Source organism: Nycticebus coucang, chromosome 15, assembly GCF_027406575.1.
Source record: "Nycticebus coucang isolate mNycCou1 chromosome 15, mNycCou1.pri, whole genome shotgun sequence".
NCBI lineage: Eukaryota > Metazoa > Chordata > Mammalia > Primates > Lorisidae > Nycticebus > Nycticebus coucang.
Window position 1 is genome coordinate 80,847,769 of NC_069794.1, and position 18,456 is coordinate 80,866,224.

Below are 18,456 nucleotides of genomic sequence, written 5' to 3' on the forward strand. Positions count from 1 at the left end.
TCATTTTAATGAATATTTTCATTTAAATATTTGTACATACACATTTCAAAATCTAAGCTGGTTCTGAATTTAAGATAATAAATTAATAATACATATAGTTCTGAATTTAAGTTAATAATATATAAATAAATAATAAGTAATAAATGAGTTCTTACAGTAAAGGCAGAATAATTTATCTTAAATTCAGAACTAGCTTAGATTTCGAAATGTGTATGTACAAATATGTGTAACTATGAATTGTATACAAGATCCAACAATTAAGTTTATGAACTCATCCTTAAAAAAAATGCCACATGCCTCCTCGCTGAGTATCACTATGGCCACCTTCGAGGTGCTTGGGAAGCTATGCACCAACACCAGCACCTCATCTCCCCTTCAAAGCAATTTTGGAACTTTTTCTGGAATGTCCATCGGAGCTGTCATTGAATGAGAATTGACAGGTTTGAGAACTCATCCTGGAAAAGGTGCTAGGTACCTCATTGATGAATATCACTATGGTCACCCAATAGCCAAGGGAGTACTTCAAGGGTGACTGTAGTGACAATCAGTAATGAGGATTGCAGCACTTTTCCTAGGACAAAGTCGTGAGCTTAATTGTCAGACCTCATACATAGGGTGGACATAAAGTTTGTGTGCAATTTATTATGTTAAATTATTTTAAATTGCACACAAACTTTGTGTCTACCCTGTATACTCAACATACATGATAGATCCCCAATAACTATTTGATATAGTTTGTTGTTTGACCAACCCACCTCTGACGCCTTGGCTGTGAATTTGGGAAGATAGTATGGAACACTAATGCTCTGTGTTTTCAAGAGAGCACAGTTATTAGAGCCCCTTTGCCAAAACTTGCTTTGAAAAGCAACAAATGAAATGAGTTCTTACAGTAAAGGCAGAATAATTTATTATCTTAAATTCAGAACTAGCTTAGATTTTGAAATGTGGGCTTTGTATTGTAAATCAAACTAAAACATTTCATCCACATTTATTTTCTTTGTGGAAAAAAAGTTTTGACTGGAAAAAGGTTTTTAAGGACTGAGAGAATTCATAAAAAGGGTCCCTCAGGCTTCTTGGAAACCAAATCGTTCTTAAAAAACAACTTTGATGAGTTAAGTGCAGAAGAATCAGAAACATATGTATTATACTCCCTGGAAAATACACAGGGTTTTAAAACTTAAGAGGAAATGTGTTTGGTAATGTATGTTTGACAAATGTTACAAAACATATTAAAATATTTGAAAAACTGTTTCAGGTATTTTACATGTATAAACCCCAAATGAAGCTTAATTCATCTATATCTAATTACATAACAATTACTAACACTACAGCTTAGGGTTTATGTAATGGAATACAGTAGTCATGCCATGATTAGTTGTTTGCTTTAAAAAATTATTTAAGAAGTGCTAACTGAAGGATTATCCTGAACATTCAGAACTCAACTCGGCTCTGGGGTAGTGCTTCAAATGTGGACATTGAGCCCAGTGCCTGATTATGCTCTGATGACAACTATACATCAAGCTAAGTACTCTGGGGCTGTCATCCAGTTAGCAGAGCATTGTCGGGGACCTTAGTAATAAAGATAATAATTAAGAGTCCTGTGTCACTTAAGTTGGTGGCCTAACTATAATTCATCCCCTTAGAATGATTAGTTCACTTCCCAAAGCTTTACTCTTAAAGCACAGTATTTAGGGCTGGACGTGGTGGCTCACTCCTGTAATCCCAGAACTCTGGGAGGGCAAGGCCGGTGGATTGCCTTAGCTCAGGAGTTTGAGACCAGTCTGAGCAAGTGTGAGACTCTCTCTTTAAAAATAGCCAGGCGTTGTGGTGGACACCTGTAGTCCCAGCTACTTGGGAGGCTGAGGCAAGAGGATCACTTGAGTCCAACAGGAGTTTGAGGTTGTTGTAAGCCATGACACTATAGCACTCTACCAAGGGTGACAAAGTGAGATTCTGGCTCCAAGAAAAAGAAAGAAAAAAAAACCCAAAAAACCCCACAATATTTGCACTCTAATATAGCAAATGGCAGTGAAAGTTCCAAATTCATTTAAATCCCACAACTCAAGAACCCCCTTTTTTTGCAGTATCATTAACATAAATATTGTAAGAGAACATATCACAGCAATCTAATCCTGATAAAAAGGCATTAAGGGACAAGGAAGATAAAAGTGATTAATAACCTCAGAAAAACAAGTGAATACAGCATATTTATTTCAGGAATTTAGTATTTTTTTGTGTATTTAACATTGTTGAATGTAATCTTGGAATATAGCAAAGGAATGGGTTCTGGAACTAAGCTGACCTAGGTTCCAATCCTTCTCCACGTCTCAGAAGCCATGCGAGTAGAACAAAGCCATAAGCCTCAGTTTTCTCTTCAGCCGAAAAAAAAAAATAATAAATACATCTTAGGACTAATGTATAAATTTAATACATATGAGTACATAAATTTAACATGTAATCCATACTTTACAGTAAAAGTATCCAGCACATAGTAAACATGTAAGTATTAGTTCTAACCCCATGTTGTCAATTGTCTTTCATTTCTTAGTCTTAACTTTTATCTACTGTGTGAACCTCTGCATTGCTACCGTGCTACAGCCTTAAAGGTCCCTCATGGGGGAACTTTTGCTGCCTGCCTTGCTTTCTTTGAATCTTGTCTGCAGCATTCTTCAAGATCAGAAATGAAGACAAGCTCTGCTTGTGATCAGACTGACCTTGAATACGTATTTTGAAATCTCCATGGATTCGGCCCTTCACCTTTAAGATGAGGAGGCCAAATTACTTGCTTTCAGTCTCAAGACTCGTAGGTTGCTGGTGAGCCTTTTAAAACATGTGCGTGCGGTCTTCAGAAGATCTAGAATAAGTAAAACTAGGAAAGAGGTGACCCCAAGAGTTGATCATAAAGAGGGTAAGTAGTGAGCACTGCACACATGTGCTCACTCTGCTGAGCCCTTTCCACTCCCTCGTGTGTAGCAGGAGCCAGAGGGATACCCAGTTTGAAGTCCCCCATCTGCCTGCTGCAGTGACCGCAGTAACATTCAGCCAGGGAGTGGGAGGCACCTCAGCAATCTGGGTGTGAGTGGAGGGAACCACCCAGCTGACTGGAATCCTGCCTTTCTGCTTCTCCATTAGGAAGGCAGCCGTTGACAGTGGGACAGGAAGGAGCCAGGCAACACTTAAGTCTTCCCTCACAGTTTCCAGTTAAATTGCCGGCTTCTCTGGGCAAACACCCCGATGCTGAGCCATGCTCTGCCATGGAACCCAGTAACGAGGCAGCGCTGGCCACACACACTGGGGAAAGGAGAAAGGACGGAAGGGGGAGTGGGAGGCTCCAGTGGCAAATGTCTATTTTTATCTCCCTTACCTAGTTCTTTTCCTCTAACACCCTTCAAGAGATCAAACCCCACTGATGGTCATAGGAAGAAAAAGGGGTAGGGCCATGGAATTCAATCGTTTCTAGGTGCCTTCTAGGTGTAATTACACATTGGCATGGCAACATTAGGTGAAACTAAATTATGCATAAATATCTACTTCACACTTGGTCTATCAGGAATACCCTGGGAACCAAAGATAAACCAATAGGCCACAGATGACCCAGAGAAATAACACACAGCACAAAAGCCCAAAGAATAGCCCTTCTCACTGCTCATCCCTTAACTGCTGTGCTAATTTACTCATGTTTCTAACCAGCCTAATAACTAGTTGACAAGGTTCACTGAAGATTGGAAGTAGGACACTGAAGAGAATGAATGGCTGACAGGCTGATGCAGACTAGCAGAAATGTTATAAAAGCAATGCCCACACTCCCCAATTAGTACGAGGCGAAAGCAAAACAACATAAAAACCACCCTTCTACCCCTCCACTAGCTGCTGAGAGTAGCATAAAACAAGTGACTGATGCCCATGCTGATAACTCTGAATCACAAAGAAAAGGGTAAGTTAGATTCTCTAGTTTACAAAGTCAGGGAACAAAAATGGTAGGTTTTAGCAAAGTCAATCAAAACCAATTTTAAAAAGTCCATATAAAAATGCTCATTAGGACACGACAAATTAAAACAATGAGAAATCATTGCACACTGATTAGAATGGCAAAATCCATTCTAATGCTGGGAATGTAAAATGGCACAGCCACTTTGGAAGACAGTTTGGTAGCTTCTTATAAAACCATACATATTCTTGCCATATGTTCCAGCAATCACACTCGTGTTTACGCAAATGAACTGAAGACTTGTGTCCACACAAAAACTTGTACGTGCATGTTCACAGCAGCTTTACTCATAATTGCTAAAACTTGGAAGAACCAACATGTCCTTCAATAAATGAATGGATAAACAAACTGTGGTATATCCATATGATGGAATGTTATTCACTGATAAAAGGAAATGAGCCATCATGCCACAGAAAGACATGGAGGAAGTATCAAATGCAGTGGAGGACGCCTGCCTAACAAGGCTGCATTCTACACGATTCCAACTACATGACCTTCTGGGAAAGGACAAAACTATGGAAACAATAATCAGATGGTAGTTGCCAGGGTTTGGGAGGAGAGGGAAATATGAATAGACGAAACACAGGAAGGAGCCTTCCAGAGTGCTGATATCATCTTGTGTATTATCAAGATATCATGCTTTTGTCAAAATCCACAAAACTGTACAGTGCAAAGTGAGCCCTAATGTTGTAAACTATGGACTTTAGTGATAACAACAGATCAATATCATTTCACCAATTATAACAAAAGTAAGACACTAACATAAAATGTTAATGAAAGGAGAAACTGGGGGGTAGGAGGAGGGAGAGTTTGTGGGAGTCTGTACTTCCTACTCAATCTTCCTGTAAACCTAAAAGTGCTCTTAAAAAAAGCCTATTAATAAAAAATTGTTAGAAGGGATCATAAAATAAGACCCAGTCATCTGAGTCTCAACACAGGGAAGATCAATTTGCAACAGTGCTACACAAACAAGACAAGCGTATTTATTAAACCAGTTAGAACTGAAAACACACACGTCTTACCAGCATCAACCCTGCAATTGTTGGCGTAATGCACAGCACATACAAAATGTCAGGTTCACAAAATGTGATTTTATGAGAACGAAAGTCTGGGAAAAGCCATTCCTTAAGAGTAAGGGGTTTGTTGCTCCCACTGGTGGCAATAAGCAGACCAATGACTATAGATCAAAATGAACCACAAAGAAAACACTGACAACCAACGCTCGAGGAATTTATTACCAAGTTACAAGCTACACACAAACACAACCTAGCTCATGAGACTAGCAAGGCAGCAGCACAAAATGTAAGGAAAAAAACATTTAATAAATACAATTTAGAAGTATTTTTTCTTTAAATTAGGTTCAAATACTGGGAGACAACATTGAAAAAAAATCTTAACTGCCCATTTATAAACCATCATAACATGCAGTGATCCCACTGGACATAGTTAACAATTTTTTTTTTTTGAGACAGTCTCATTATGTCCCCCTTGGTAGAGTGCTGCGATGTCACAGCTCACAGCAACCTCAAACTCTTGGGCTTAAGTGATTCTCTTGGCCTCAGCCTCCCAAGTAGCTGGGAATACAGACACCTGCCACAAAACCTGGCTATTTTCTTGTTGCCGTTGTCATTGTTGTTTAGCTGGCCCAGGCCGGACTCAAACCTGCCACGTTTGGTGCATGTGGCTGGCACCATAACCACTGTGCTATGGGCACCGAGCCTCAGAGTTAATAATGTTAACTGAAGGGGACTCCTCGCTGCTGTACCTCCGTATAAGCTCCCACGCACGCACGCACGCACGCACGCACGCACACACACATACCCATACATATACACATACATGTACATATACGTCCAGTTTTGTGTGTCTGCATGAAGTACTTAGGTACTTAGAGAATAAACACAGGAACAATCAGGCTCCAAAACTTTTAATAGTCACATTAGTTTGTATTTACGAAGCTATGAGAAAATAATAGGGTGTTGAGTTGTGTTTGAAACTGTTGTTTAGAATGAAATACATCCAAATAATGAAGCTGGTCTGGCCACATCAAGGGGGGTAAAGTAATTCACACATTTCAGAGAGGCTTATTTTGGAATATACGTCTTTGCCAGAAGATGACAACAAAGTAACTTAAATAAAAATTTCAAGTTTAAAAAAAAAAGAAATGGGAGCAGGGAAAAAGCAGAAGGAAAGGAAATACTTAAAGAAACAAATCTATGTAGATAATGAATTGAATTGAATTAAATTCATTCTTATCTAAAACTAAGCCTGGTTAACTGAGGTAGACTCTGGGAATAACGTGCAAAGATTCAGGTTTCTCAAAGGGCAACTGAGCCAGAGACTATAAAGTAAAAGTCCATTTTATAGTAAAATATAAATCATAAAATCAAATGGGAGCCCTTTTATGTGAGGGTAACTTTTCTATGTTAATTTCCTATTTGTTGTGCCAAATTTCCAAATGGAAATGAAAACTTATTTCCAAGGAAGGAAAATACATTGCTGGTGATACAAAGCAATTTTTAGGCTTAATTTTTATTTATTTTCTCAAGAAATGAGAGAGGCAAAATAAAAATAAATTTATGTCATTACACCTTAATATTTTTCCTGTTTTTATTAATAAATCAGTGGAAATTTTAGAAATATTATTAAGGCTAAAGAGTTGTCCAGAACCAAAAAATCTAATAAAAATTCAAAGAATTATTGTTAACTAGGTGAATATTTAAGAAAACATATATTAAGGATTTGACTTTTTAAATACTCATAGTTTCTACGTGAAGAAACAATATTAAAAACAAAAGAATTAAATAAATAAGGATGAAGGCCTAATTTAAAAATATAAGTAAACTTATGGTAAGTACAAGAGCTTTTAGCTTTTTCTGCAAAAGTATTGGAAATGAGAGTAAAAGATTTGAGATTTAGATATTTCTATCCCCCAACATGTTCTTCATCTATAATTTTTACTTTTTTTTTTTTTTTTTTTTAAGACAGAGTCTCACTTTATGGCCCTTGATAGAGTGCCGTGGCCTCACACAGCTCACAGCAACCTCCAACTCCTGGGCTTAAGCGATTCTCTTGCCTCAGCCTCCCGAGTAGCTGGGACTACAGGCACCCGCCACAACGCCCGGCTATTTTTTGGTTGCAGTTTGGCCGGGGCTGGGTTTGAACCCGCTACCCTCGGTATATGGGGCCGGCGCCCTACCGACTGAGCCACAGGCGCCGCCCAATTTTTACTTTTTTTTAATCGTGATAGAGCCTTAGATTCACATAAATATTATGTGCCTCATAAATTAAGTTTAAAAATATACAATCAAAACAGTTAAGGAAAAAAAGACACAAAAGAGAAAAGTTATGATTTTTTCCTCATACAAGTTTAGTTGTCCTTTTCTTGGAAAAGGCCTGCATACACCCTCAACATTTTATGCCTGTCATACAGACTATATTCTATGGTATACTGTGATCATTAATAAGATAAAAGGAAGAGTGGAGTCTATTATTATGGGAAAAAAGACAATACTGAAGGAGCTGAAGTCCGCTCACAAAACATGGAAGACCAGCCTAGGTCCTTCGTTTTATCTCAAGTTAGGTAGGGAGAAAGTACAACTTGTAAAATATAAACATGTCTACTGGTTACTGTTTTATGATTCTCAGCATAGATTTGGTAGTGTATAGAGAAACTTATTTCCAAGGAAGGAATTCAGCTGAACTCAGGCTATCCAAACCTGAAGAGTTTCAATAATTTCAAATTCAACAGAGTCAGGCTACACACAGCAAAGTGAAAGTGTCAATCATACTGTAACTACCATATTTCCTCCTGATAGACCCGGATGGCTCTTTATAAATTCACCAGATACTCGCTTGCTTACTTTTTGAGTAAGTAGTTATTTCATCCTATTTTTTAAGAGTCAAATGTCACAAAGCAAAAATTGCAATCTCAAGCTTAAATGAAGCCCCTACCAATACAGCTAGACCTCAGCATGCTCCCCTCCCAGCACGGCTTGGTATTTTGGGAGGTAGTAGTCAGAGCCTAAGTAACACGTTTTGGTCATTCTGGAGTGACTGCACTGCCACTGACTGGAAGATAATGTCTTTGATGGCATCATCTATTTCTATTTGGCTAATCAGAAGGCTGCAGCCTCCATTAAAGAGCGGTTTGTCTGGTACATTTCACCAACATTAACTTCTCAAGAAAAAGAATTATGGGAGCAAAATGTTAAGTATATAACATGTATATATTTACCACAATTACGTGTACATGTTTATAACAAACATGTAGCTTAGGAAATGGAAAAAGCTGCTGAATTAAAACATATCTGTAACAGTTACATATTGTTCCAACAGATGGATATCAGTTCTAATTTTAAAACATTTAAAGAGCAAAAAAGAGGAAATAAACTTTTATATATTATCTTTCCACAGTACACACAGATTACATTGTGCCTCTCCATTTATGAACTAAACTTGTTTCAGTAGTCGAAGCCAGAGCTCCATAGAGTCTGTCATTAGAGAAAGTGCCAAGTTAAAACTACAGTGTCTAGTCCAGCTTGGTAAGCCACAGGGCTCCCGCTCACCAAGTCTTGCACAGAGTAAGCAACTAATACATGTCTAATAAATGAAGGACCTCATCTGATTATCTGTGAAGTAGAATTATAGGCAAATTAGTCCTAAAATCATTATGCTGCAGAACTCAAAATACTCATGTTTTCAGAGGAATTAAAATAACCCAACATTTCTAGTTCGATAATGTATCTGCTACTGCAACACAAGAAAACAAAACAAAGCAAAACAGTTCTCTGCCTCATTGTGGGTAAGGAAACACCTCTTCTGCATTAATGATAATTACATACAACATACATTAAAGGCTAGATAGAAGCTCTGAGGGATTTCTTCAAGATCCTTTAAGGGGTTTAAGATACACAAAGCATTTACCATCCACTGATAGAGCAAAATGAGAGAACAGGGAAATAAGAAAGCAAACCTGACTCTGACCATAGTAAAGATAAACTTCCAGCACGTTTGAATTCCCAAATACTGCTTAACTGGCAATAAAAGAATCACTATTACCACGTCACTGTTCATAAAGAATTCAAAAAATTTAAATGCATGCCAAAATAAATCACACAACATCCAGAGAAGGTCTAACTAAAACATTAAAAACAAGTTCTAACAAACCAATGTTTTGGCAATTTCCCCTAAGACTTTGGGGAAAGAAAATACATTACTGGATGCCAATAGTTTGCAAGGTTATCATACCGGGTTTACTTATTGATTTTAAAAGTTTATCAATTAAAAAACTCTCATCTCAATATTTAAAATGAATTAAAAATAATTCAATTACAATAAATGCCTTATCATTTGAAGGCTTATGTGTATCTGTGTCTTAGGGGAAAGAGGGCAATGCATCAGATGAACACTGGAGTTTAAACAGAATCAGATTTAAGTTATCTGAAAGAATATATGGCATCTATAGTTCTTAGTAAGGAGAAAATAATAAAATCTCTTAAGCAAGACACTAAAAGTTTTTTAGTGCCTAAAATGTTATATTAGTTTTAGTTTTAAACCAGAGGTGGTATTCAAAATTGAGAATTCAGGATATCAACAAATACAAATTTTAGAAAGCTTAACCATTATAGCATAGAATGCCTAATAGTCAAAACAGAACAAACGTACTTTATAAAAACTACCCCAGGATACTTTACTTGTGACTAGATACATGCCATTTACTTTTTTGGGCTTCATTCTATTGTCTAATTTTGCTGAATTGAGTAAGCTTGTCAGACTCTCTCCTAATCTTCATGTGTGTACAAGTTCTCAACATAGATAAGGAAGAATTTTTAAATTTTCAAATGAACATTATTTATTATGTATGACACTGCTTTGTTAAACAAGCTGTCTGAAAAACTATAAAGATTTTGTTTGTTTTGCATTAGCCTCAAGAGAATGGACTTGTATAAAATGCCAAAGAATTTACTTCAAATACTAAAGTCAAATTCAGCAAAAATCAAACAATGTTGAAGCTGAGAAAAATAATGGCTATAGGTGTTTGAACATATTGAGAGAAAAGTGAAACATACTTAGAAATCCAGAACAAAGAAGTGAACCGAATGTAATCATAATATTCCTTCTACCTTCCCAATATGAAATAGAAGAAGCACCAGCAAAAAATACTAAAGACCATAGAAACAACCTGGAAGAACAATTCAGAAAGTAGAGAACAAGGATATTCCTTGATTAGAAACTTAAGAAATGATCTCACAGCTAATAGAAGAGATGGTAAGAGGAGGTGGGAGTAAAAATTCTAACCACATGATAGAGTTCCAACAGTAAGTAATAACTGAATTACAAAAAGGTTTAACCAGCAAAGTCATTTCTTCCAAAATATACTATCATTCTATTCTTAACAACAAATGATGATGATTTTGACACAAAACCCAGTTTTGATGTTAAAAACCAACAGAGAGGTCCCTCATATTGACAGAGCAAAAGAACTGGGGGAAAAAACTGACAAACATAAGTGAGAAACAGAGGTCCTTCTAAATCTTCTGTAAACAGGTTCCTAAAATAGCGCAGTGCTTACTTTCTCCAGCCTCCCCATAAGACGGTTTGGTGTGTAATACTAGTGCGAGTCTGTGGAATACCAGCACAAAGCATGGCGGGAGGGGTGATGAGACTCTAGATAGCTTCTCTTATGTCTCAACTACATTTAGTATTCTTTGTGGTTTTGGATTTTTTTCCCTTTAAGTGAAAACCTTTCCAATGAAAAATTCCAAACATGTTTTAAAAAAACAATTGCAGGAATTTCTTCACATTTTATAAACAATAATACTAGAAATGAAAGAGCTGACAGAACTTCAGGCAGATCCGAATTCAACCATCCATTTTTCATATTTCTCCAAGTCTGCAGCAGAGACAGACTTAGCAATTTTCTTAAGAGCCAATTCAAAGTCTCCTTTGGTAACAGGCATCTGAAGTTCTTCTTTAGAAAGTGCACGGATCTCTTCTGGACTTAAGCCATTGATTCGTCGTCTCATTGCCATTAAAGAGGCATCCCTAAAAATACACCAAAAATCAATCAATAGTAATTTTCACAAATGTTTTAAACACTTTCAATTGTAACAAAATTATGGGAAAACACAAGACTGTTTTATGTGTTTTTATGCTGCTGCTTAGAATTTTCCATTTAAGAGATGTCCTGAGGGTTTAGGAGAAGTTAAAACAGGGATCAAAGAACTTAAAACATGAAACGGCTAGGTAATGAATCCTAAAAACCTAGGTTGAGCTCAGATAGCCCTGAATTTTCTCTTTCTCATCTGTTCTTCAAAGACAAACCAAAATGTTTAGGAAACTGAAGTTGAACTTTGAACTATGGAATAGTACATTGGGAAATGAACATATGGCTAACGTTAAGGTAATTCCAACGATAGATTAGTCTGTCTTCAGCCTAATTAGAAGGGTAAAACCAGGAACCCTTTTCTCTGGAACATGATTATATCCATACATAGGGCACATGAAATTCCCTACACTGATTATTCATTGGCAACTAAAGGTATAAACTCTGGCTCCTGGTTGCATTTTCAGCTCTACTTGACCAACTGTAAATAAATATGAAGGTTTGGAAGAAATGGATGATTCATGATTCCAAAAAAGCTATTAAGAAGGCCAAGCAACCAAAATTTCAAGTTTTAGATGTCTTACTATAATGACAGTAGAAATTATTGTGAACTTGTGTGCCACTAAACTTAGATGTGCATAGTAAAAAGAACTAGCAGAAAAAGTGACAGAAAGATGTAGCAGCTTTAAAGGAAGTCTACTAAAATCAATTTTATGTATAGTTAGAAAAATAAGAGTTAAATGAAAAAACCCCTTTTCACTGAGTAATAGAAATTGTCTAAAAATGTCACTAAATTGGAAGAGAAATTTTAAAATGTATGTATGTGTGCCTGTACTTGTATATATATCTTCCACAGTTAAACTGATCAACTTAGCTGCATGTCCTCAAATAATCCCAACCCAAATGATGCTACTTTGTATTGATGCAGTTAGGCTCCAACATAGAGCTAAATTAGCTTAGGTTGTCCAAGTCATTATTACCAAGTTAGACACAACAACTTCTTAAAAATCAAAATATCAAGAACATCAATGACCATAGAAATTATACAGAAAAAAGTCAAGACGAAGGGGAAATCATTTCAAAGAAATAGGAAGCTGCTTTTATGTCAAGGGCTAACTAAATGCACTGACTTTCAGGTTGATCCTCCTGCTAAGTCTATAATTAACGTCTAAGATCATAGATCATTAAAAAAAAAAAAAAATACCTGCAAACATTAGTTATGTCAGCACCAGAATAGCCCTCAATCTTCTCTGCTATATCTTCCAGCTGGATGTCAGGATCTAATTCAACCTCACGAAGATTGATCTTCAGAAGCTCAGCTCTTCCTTTTGCTGTTGGAAGATTTTTTTTGTTGTGTTAGATGTTTTACTTTACAATACATTTTGCTGCGAAAGCACATACATTAAACATATTAACCTTCAGGAAAAGAAAGAGACCAATGCAGAGTCAATAACTGTGAGCCAACTAGTATTACCAACTCATTGCATGATTCAAAAATCAGTTACCTTCCTATATGCTTTTGCTGTAATAACTGAAAACCGCAACAAAACTTAAGAAATTTTGTTATAGGCTGTGAGGACACATGCTGTGAAAACAAAGGATCTGAGATCCTTTATGAGAAACATTAGTAGTCAAGTACTAGAAATGCCTCTTATAAAAAAATATTTATCTTAGTTTTACAAAACTAGACTTCACTGAGTGTAACTCCTGTGTATGAATTACTCGGCTCACTTTTTAGTATGATACAGATTTCCAGAACTCTTATCAGTAGCTTAAAAAAAATTCCTGGAAACTGGGCACGGTGAGTCTGGGGAGACAAGACTCCAGGCATCTCTGGCTGGTGGGATCTGCCTATAAACATCCCTTTGAGGACACAGGGAGTCAGTGAGAGACTTCTGGACCCCATGAGGAGGACAAAAGCAGTAGAAAACTGGTAAGTGGTTGCGTGTGTTCCTTCGGTCTAATCCCGCTGGCAGCTGTAAGTGCAGCAGCAGTGAGATTACAAACTGGAAAGGCCTTACCTGTGAGCTGTTTTGGTTTTTTGGACTTGGCACTCAGTTGAACTACCTTGGGAGAACTTGGGCAAGAGTGCAGAGGACTTTAAGCTTTGTCTAGGGTCCCAGACTGAGCTGCTGAGCCATTGTGGTAGAAGTGCCCCCAGGGTCTCAGAGCAAGAGAGCGAGTAATCTAGTGACTGAGCAGCCTAAAGTGGGGACTGAGACGCCGTACAGCATTAGCCTTCAGGGGCACAGAGTGAGACCGGCCCACATCAGGAATGATCCCAGTGACAAGTGCTTTCGTGGGAAAGCTTCTGCTTAGCCAAGGTTAGCAGTTTAAAGGGTCTTTCACGTGGGCTGAGGAGAGATTTAGGTTGCGAGGTTTAAGAAATCAGCAGAGGCCTCCAGTCTCCATCTCGTACAGGCGTATCAGCATTGTGATTAATACTCATATACCAGAAGATCACCTGTTGCCCAGAAAATACTCAGCAAGATATATATACTGCTTTGTTTTTGGTTTTGTTTTTTTTTGTTGTTGTGTTTTTTAATTTCAATATTTTCCCTATAGATTTTTCTTTCTTTTCCTTTCTTTTATTTCTTCATTTTTCTAGTTTAAATATAATTTCCCATTGTTGCCTTTTTCAACAATTACAACTTCATTTTTGCTAGTGTTTCTACCCCTATTATTTATTTTTTTTCCCCCAATTTTATCCCATGAAGTTTTCTGTTTGCTTGTTTTGGTTTGATTTATAGCATTTTTGTCTTTCCCCCCTACATGGTGGAGGTGGGGTACTGTGTCCGAACAGGCTAGCAAAGAGCTGCTGACCTCAAGGGAACCACACAACCCGGCACCCCCCAGAGGTTGGGGGTTTTTAAGATTGGGTCAAAGTACCCTACTGTACATCTATATTGCTCTGTCTCTCTCTTTCTGTGCCTCTCCTCTTTGTGTCAATATTCCCTTTTATCCACCCCCTCTCTTTTATCTTTTTTCTTTTCCTTTCTCCCTTCTTGCTCTTCAACATTCTCATCCTTCTGGTCCTATACCAAAACGACTCATTGAAAACCCAGTCCAGGGGCATAGCAACTTAAAGAGTAAGAGGAAGTGAAAGGAAAATAAGGGCAAGGAAACAGATAAAAGAAATCACTCATGAGGAATAGTCAGCAGAAAAATCCTGGTAACATGAAAAACTAGTCCAGAGCAACCCCTCCAAGGGACCATGAGGTAGCTACTGCAGAGGATTCCACCTATAAAGAAATGTTAGAAATGACAGAAAGGGAATTTAGAATACAGGTGATGAAAACAATGAAGGAAATGATGGAAACAATGAAGGAAACTGCTGATAAAGTGAAAAATAGCCAAAAGGAAATCCAAAAACAATTAAATAAGAGATGAATAATATGAAGAATATAGAAAGGATATAGCAGAGCTGAAGGAACTGAAGCAATTAGGGAACTTAAAGATGCAATAGAAAGTATCGACAACACATTAGACCACGCAGAAGGAAGAATCTCAGAGGTAGAGGACAAAGCTCTGGAGATAACTCAGACAGTTAAAGAGGCAGAAAAGAAGAGAGAGAAAGCAGAACATTTACTGTCAGAATTATGGGACTTTATGAAGGATTCAAACATACGAGTTATAGGTATCCCAGAAGAGGAAGAAGAATGCCCCAGGGGAATGAAAGTCATACTAAAGAATATTATAAATGAAAATTTCCCAAATATCACCAAAGATTCTGACACTCCTTTCAGAGGGATATCAGACCCCAGGTCGCCTCAACTCTAACCGAGCTTCTCCAACACACATTGTGATGAACCTGTCCAAAGTCAAGATAAAAGATTCTGCAAGCTGCCAGGAGTAAGCGCCAGTTGACCTACCAGGGCAAATCCATCAGGGTGACTGTAGACTTCTCTAATGAACCTTTCCAAGCAAGAAGACAATGGTCATCTACCTTTAATCTACTTAAACAGAACAATTTCCAGCCCAGAATTCTATATCCTGTTAAGCTAAGTTTTAAAATTGACAGAGAAATCAAATCATTTACTGATATACAAACATTGAGGAAATTCGTCACAACAAGACCAGCTCTACAAGAAATACTTCGACCTGTTCTACACACTGACCATCACAATGGATCAACAGCAAGGTAAGAACTCAGCAATTAAAGGACAGAACCTAATTTCCACACTGATGCAAGAGATAAAACTAAGCAATGAACTCTCACAAACTAAGATGAATAGAATACTACCACACTTATCAATTATCTCAATAAATGTTAATGCCTTGAATTCCCCACTGAAGAGACATAGATTGGCTGACTGGATTAAAAAACACAAACCATCCATTTGCTGTCTGCAGGAAAGACACCTAGCTTCAAAAGACAGATTAAAACTCCAAGTCAAGGGTTGGAAGACAATTTTTCAGGCAAACGGAATTCAGAAGAAAAAAGGAGTTGCAATCTTATTTTTAGATACATGTGGATTTAAAGCAACTGAAGTCAAAAAAGACAAAGATGGTCACTTTATATTTGTCAGGGTAAAAATACAACAAGGAGACATTTCAATTGTAAATATTTATGCACCCAATTTAAATGCTCCCCGATTCTTGAAACAGACCTTACTCAGTCTGAGCAATATGATATCTGATAATACCATCATAACAGGGGACTTTAACACTCCTCTTACAGAGCTGGACAGATCCTCTCAACAGAAATTAAACAAAGATATAAGGAACTTAAATAAGACCCTAGAACAACTGTGCTAGACAGACGCATATAGAACACTCCACCCCAAAGATAAAGAATATATATTCTTCTCATCACCCCCTGGAACATTCTCCAAAATTGATCATATCCTAGGCCACAAAACAAACCTCAACAGAATCAAAAGAACTGAAATTTTACCTTGTATTTTCTCAGATCACAAGGCACTAAAGGTGGAACTCAACCTCAACAAAAATGTTCAACTCCACACAAAGGCATGGAAATTAAACAACCTTCTGTTGAATGACAGTTGGGTGCAGAAGAAATAAAGTAGGAAATCATTAACTTCCTTGAGCATAACAATGATGACACAAGCTACTAAAACCTGTGGGATACTGCAAAAGCAGCTTTGAGAGGAAAATTTATCTCTTTAGATGCCTACATTCGAAAAACAGAAAGAGAGCACATCAATAAACTGACAAGCCATCTTATGGAATTGGAAAAAGAAGAACAATCTAAGCCTAAACCCAGTAGAAGAAAAGAAATATCCAAAATTAAATCAGAGAACAAAGAAATTGAAAACAAAAGAATCATTCAGAAAATTAATGAAACAAGGAGTTTTTTTTTAAAGAATAAATAAAATAGACAAACCTTTGTCCAAACTAACTAGAAACAGAAAAGTAAATTCTCTAGTATGCAGCTGCATACTTTAACCTGTAGTGTGTCAGACTGTCATTCCTTCGCCGATCTCTCAACCTTCCTCGTTCCTTCTCCCTGCTTTCCCTCGGACTGAAGCCCACCGACAGGGTGGTCCGCGGCACTAGTAACCTCAATCAGAAATGATAACAACTGATGCCACAGAGATACAAGAGATCATTTCTGAATACTACCAGAAACCTATGCCCAGAAATTTAACAATGTGAAGGAAATGGATCAAAATTTGGAATCACACCCTCTCCCTAGACTTAGCCAGGAAGAAATAGAGCTCCTAAACAGACCAATTTCAAGCATTGAGATTAAAGAAACAATTAAAAAGGTTCCAACAAAAATTGCCCTGATCAAGATGGCTTCACAACAGAATTCTATCAAACCTTCAGGAAGAGCTTATTCCCGTACTGCAGAAATTATTCCAAAAACTTCATGAGGATGGAATCTTCCCCCAACACATTCTATGAAGCAAACATCACCCTGATAACAAAACCAGGAAAAGACCCAACTGAAAAGGAGAATTTCAGACCAATTTCACTAATGAGTATAGATGCGAAAATTTACAACAAAATCCTAGCCGACAGATTACAGCTTATCATCAAAAAAGTCATACATCATGATCAAGTAGGCTTCATCCCAGGGATGCAAGGCTGGTTTAACATATGCAAGTCCATAAACGTTATCCACCATATTAACAGAAGCAAAAATAAAGACCAGATGATCCTCTCAAGAGACACAGAAAAACATTTGATAAAATCCAGCATCCTTTTCTAATTAGAACACTGAACAGTATAGGCATACGTGGCACATTTCTGAAACTGTGGGTTTATCTATGACAAACCCACAGCTAATATTTTGCTAAATGGAGCAAAACTGAAAGCTTTTCCTCTTAGAACTGGAACCAGACAAGGTTGTCCTCTGTCACCTTTACTATGCAACATAGTACTCGAAGTTCTAGCCAATACAATTAGACAAGACAAGGAAATAAAGGGAATCCAAATGGGAGCAGAGGAGGTCAAACTCTCCCTCTTTGCTGACGACATGTTATTATACTTAGAGAATCCCAAAGACTCAATCTCAAGACTCCTAGAAGTCATCAAAAATATAGTAATGTTTCAGGATATAAAATCAATGTCCACAAGTCAGTAGCCTTTGTATACACCAATAAAAGTCAAGATGAGAAGCTAATTAAGGACACAACTCCCTTCACCATAGTTTCAAAGAAAATGAAATACCTAGGAATATACCTAATGAAGGTAGTGAAGGACCTCTATAAAGAAAATTATGAAATCCTCAGAAAGGAAATAGCAGAGGATATTAACAAATGGAAGAACATACCATGCTCATGAATGGGAAGAATCAACATTGTTAAAATGTCTATACTTTCCAAAGCAATCTACCTATTCAATGCCATTCCTATTAAAATACCAACATCATACTTTCTAGATTTAGAAAAAAATATTCTGAGTTTTGTATGGAACCCGAAAAAAATCCCGTACAGCTAAGGCAGTTCTTAGTAATAAAAATAAAGCTAGGGGCATCACCATACCAGATTTTAGGCTGTACTACAAAGCCATAGTGGTCAAGACAGCATGGTACTGGCACAAAAAAAGATACATAGACACTTGGAACCAAATAGAAAACCAGGAAATGAAACTAATATCTTACAAGCACCTAATCTTTGATAAACCAAACAAGAACATACCTTGGGGGAAAGACTCCCTATTCAATAAATGGTGCTGGGAGAACTGGATATCCACATGTAAAAGACTGAAACTTGACCCACACCTTTCCCCACTCACAAAAATTAATTCAAGATAGATAAAGGACTTAAATTTAAGGCATGAAACAATAAAAATCCTCATAGAAAACATAGGAAAAACATTGGAAGATAATGGCCTGGGGAAAGACTTCATGAAGAAGACTGCCATGGCAATTGCAACAACAACAAAAATA

At 37.2% G+C, this 18,456-nt stretch overlaps 1 protein-coding gene across 8 annotated transcripts in view; it reads right to left on the minus strand.

The window, feature by feature from the left end:
- Nucleotides 1-10,769: 10,769 nt before the first annotated feature.
- The window catches only part of KATNAL1 (katanin catalytic subunit A1 like 1), a 170,413-nt gene continuing 162,726 nt past the window's right edge, over nt 10,770-18,456 (minus strand). For all 8 annotated transcript variants that reach the window (XM_053563664.1, XM_053563662.1, XM_053563660.1 and 5 more), the window contains 2 exons: nt 12,301-12,427; nt 10,770-11,035 (listed from right to left, as the gene is read on the minus strand). In XM_053563664.1, the coding sequence (XP_053419639.1) occupies nt 10,837-11,035; nt 12,301-12,427 (326 nt within the window). In that variant the 3' untranslated portion in view covers nt 10,770-10,836. The remainder of the gene's footprint in view (nt 11,036-12,300; nt 12,428-18,456) is intronic.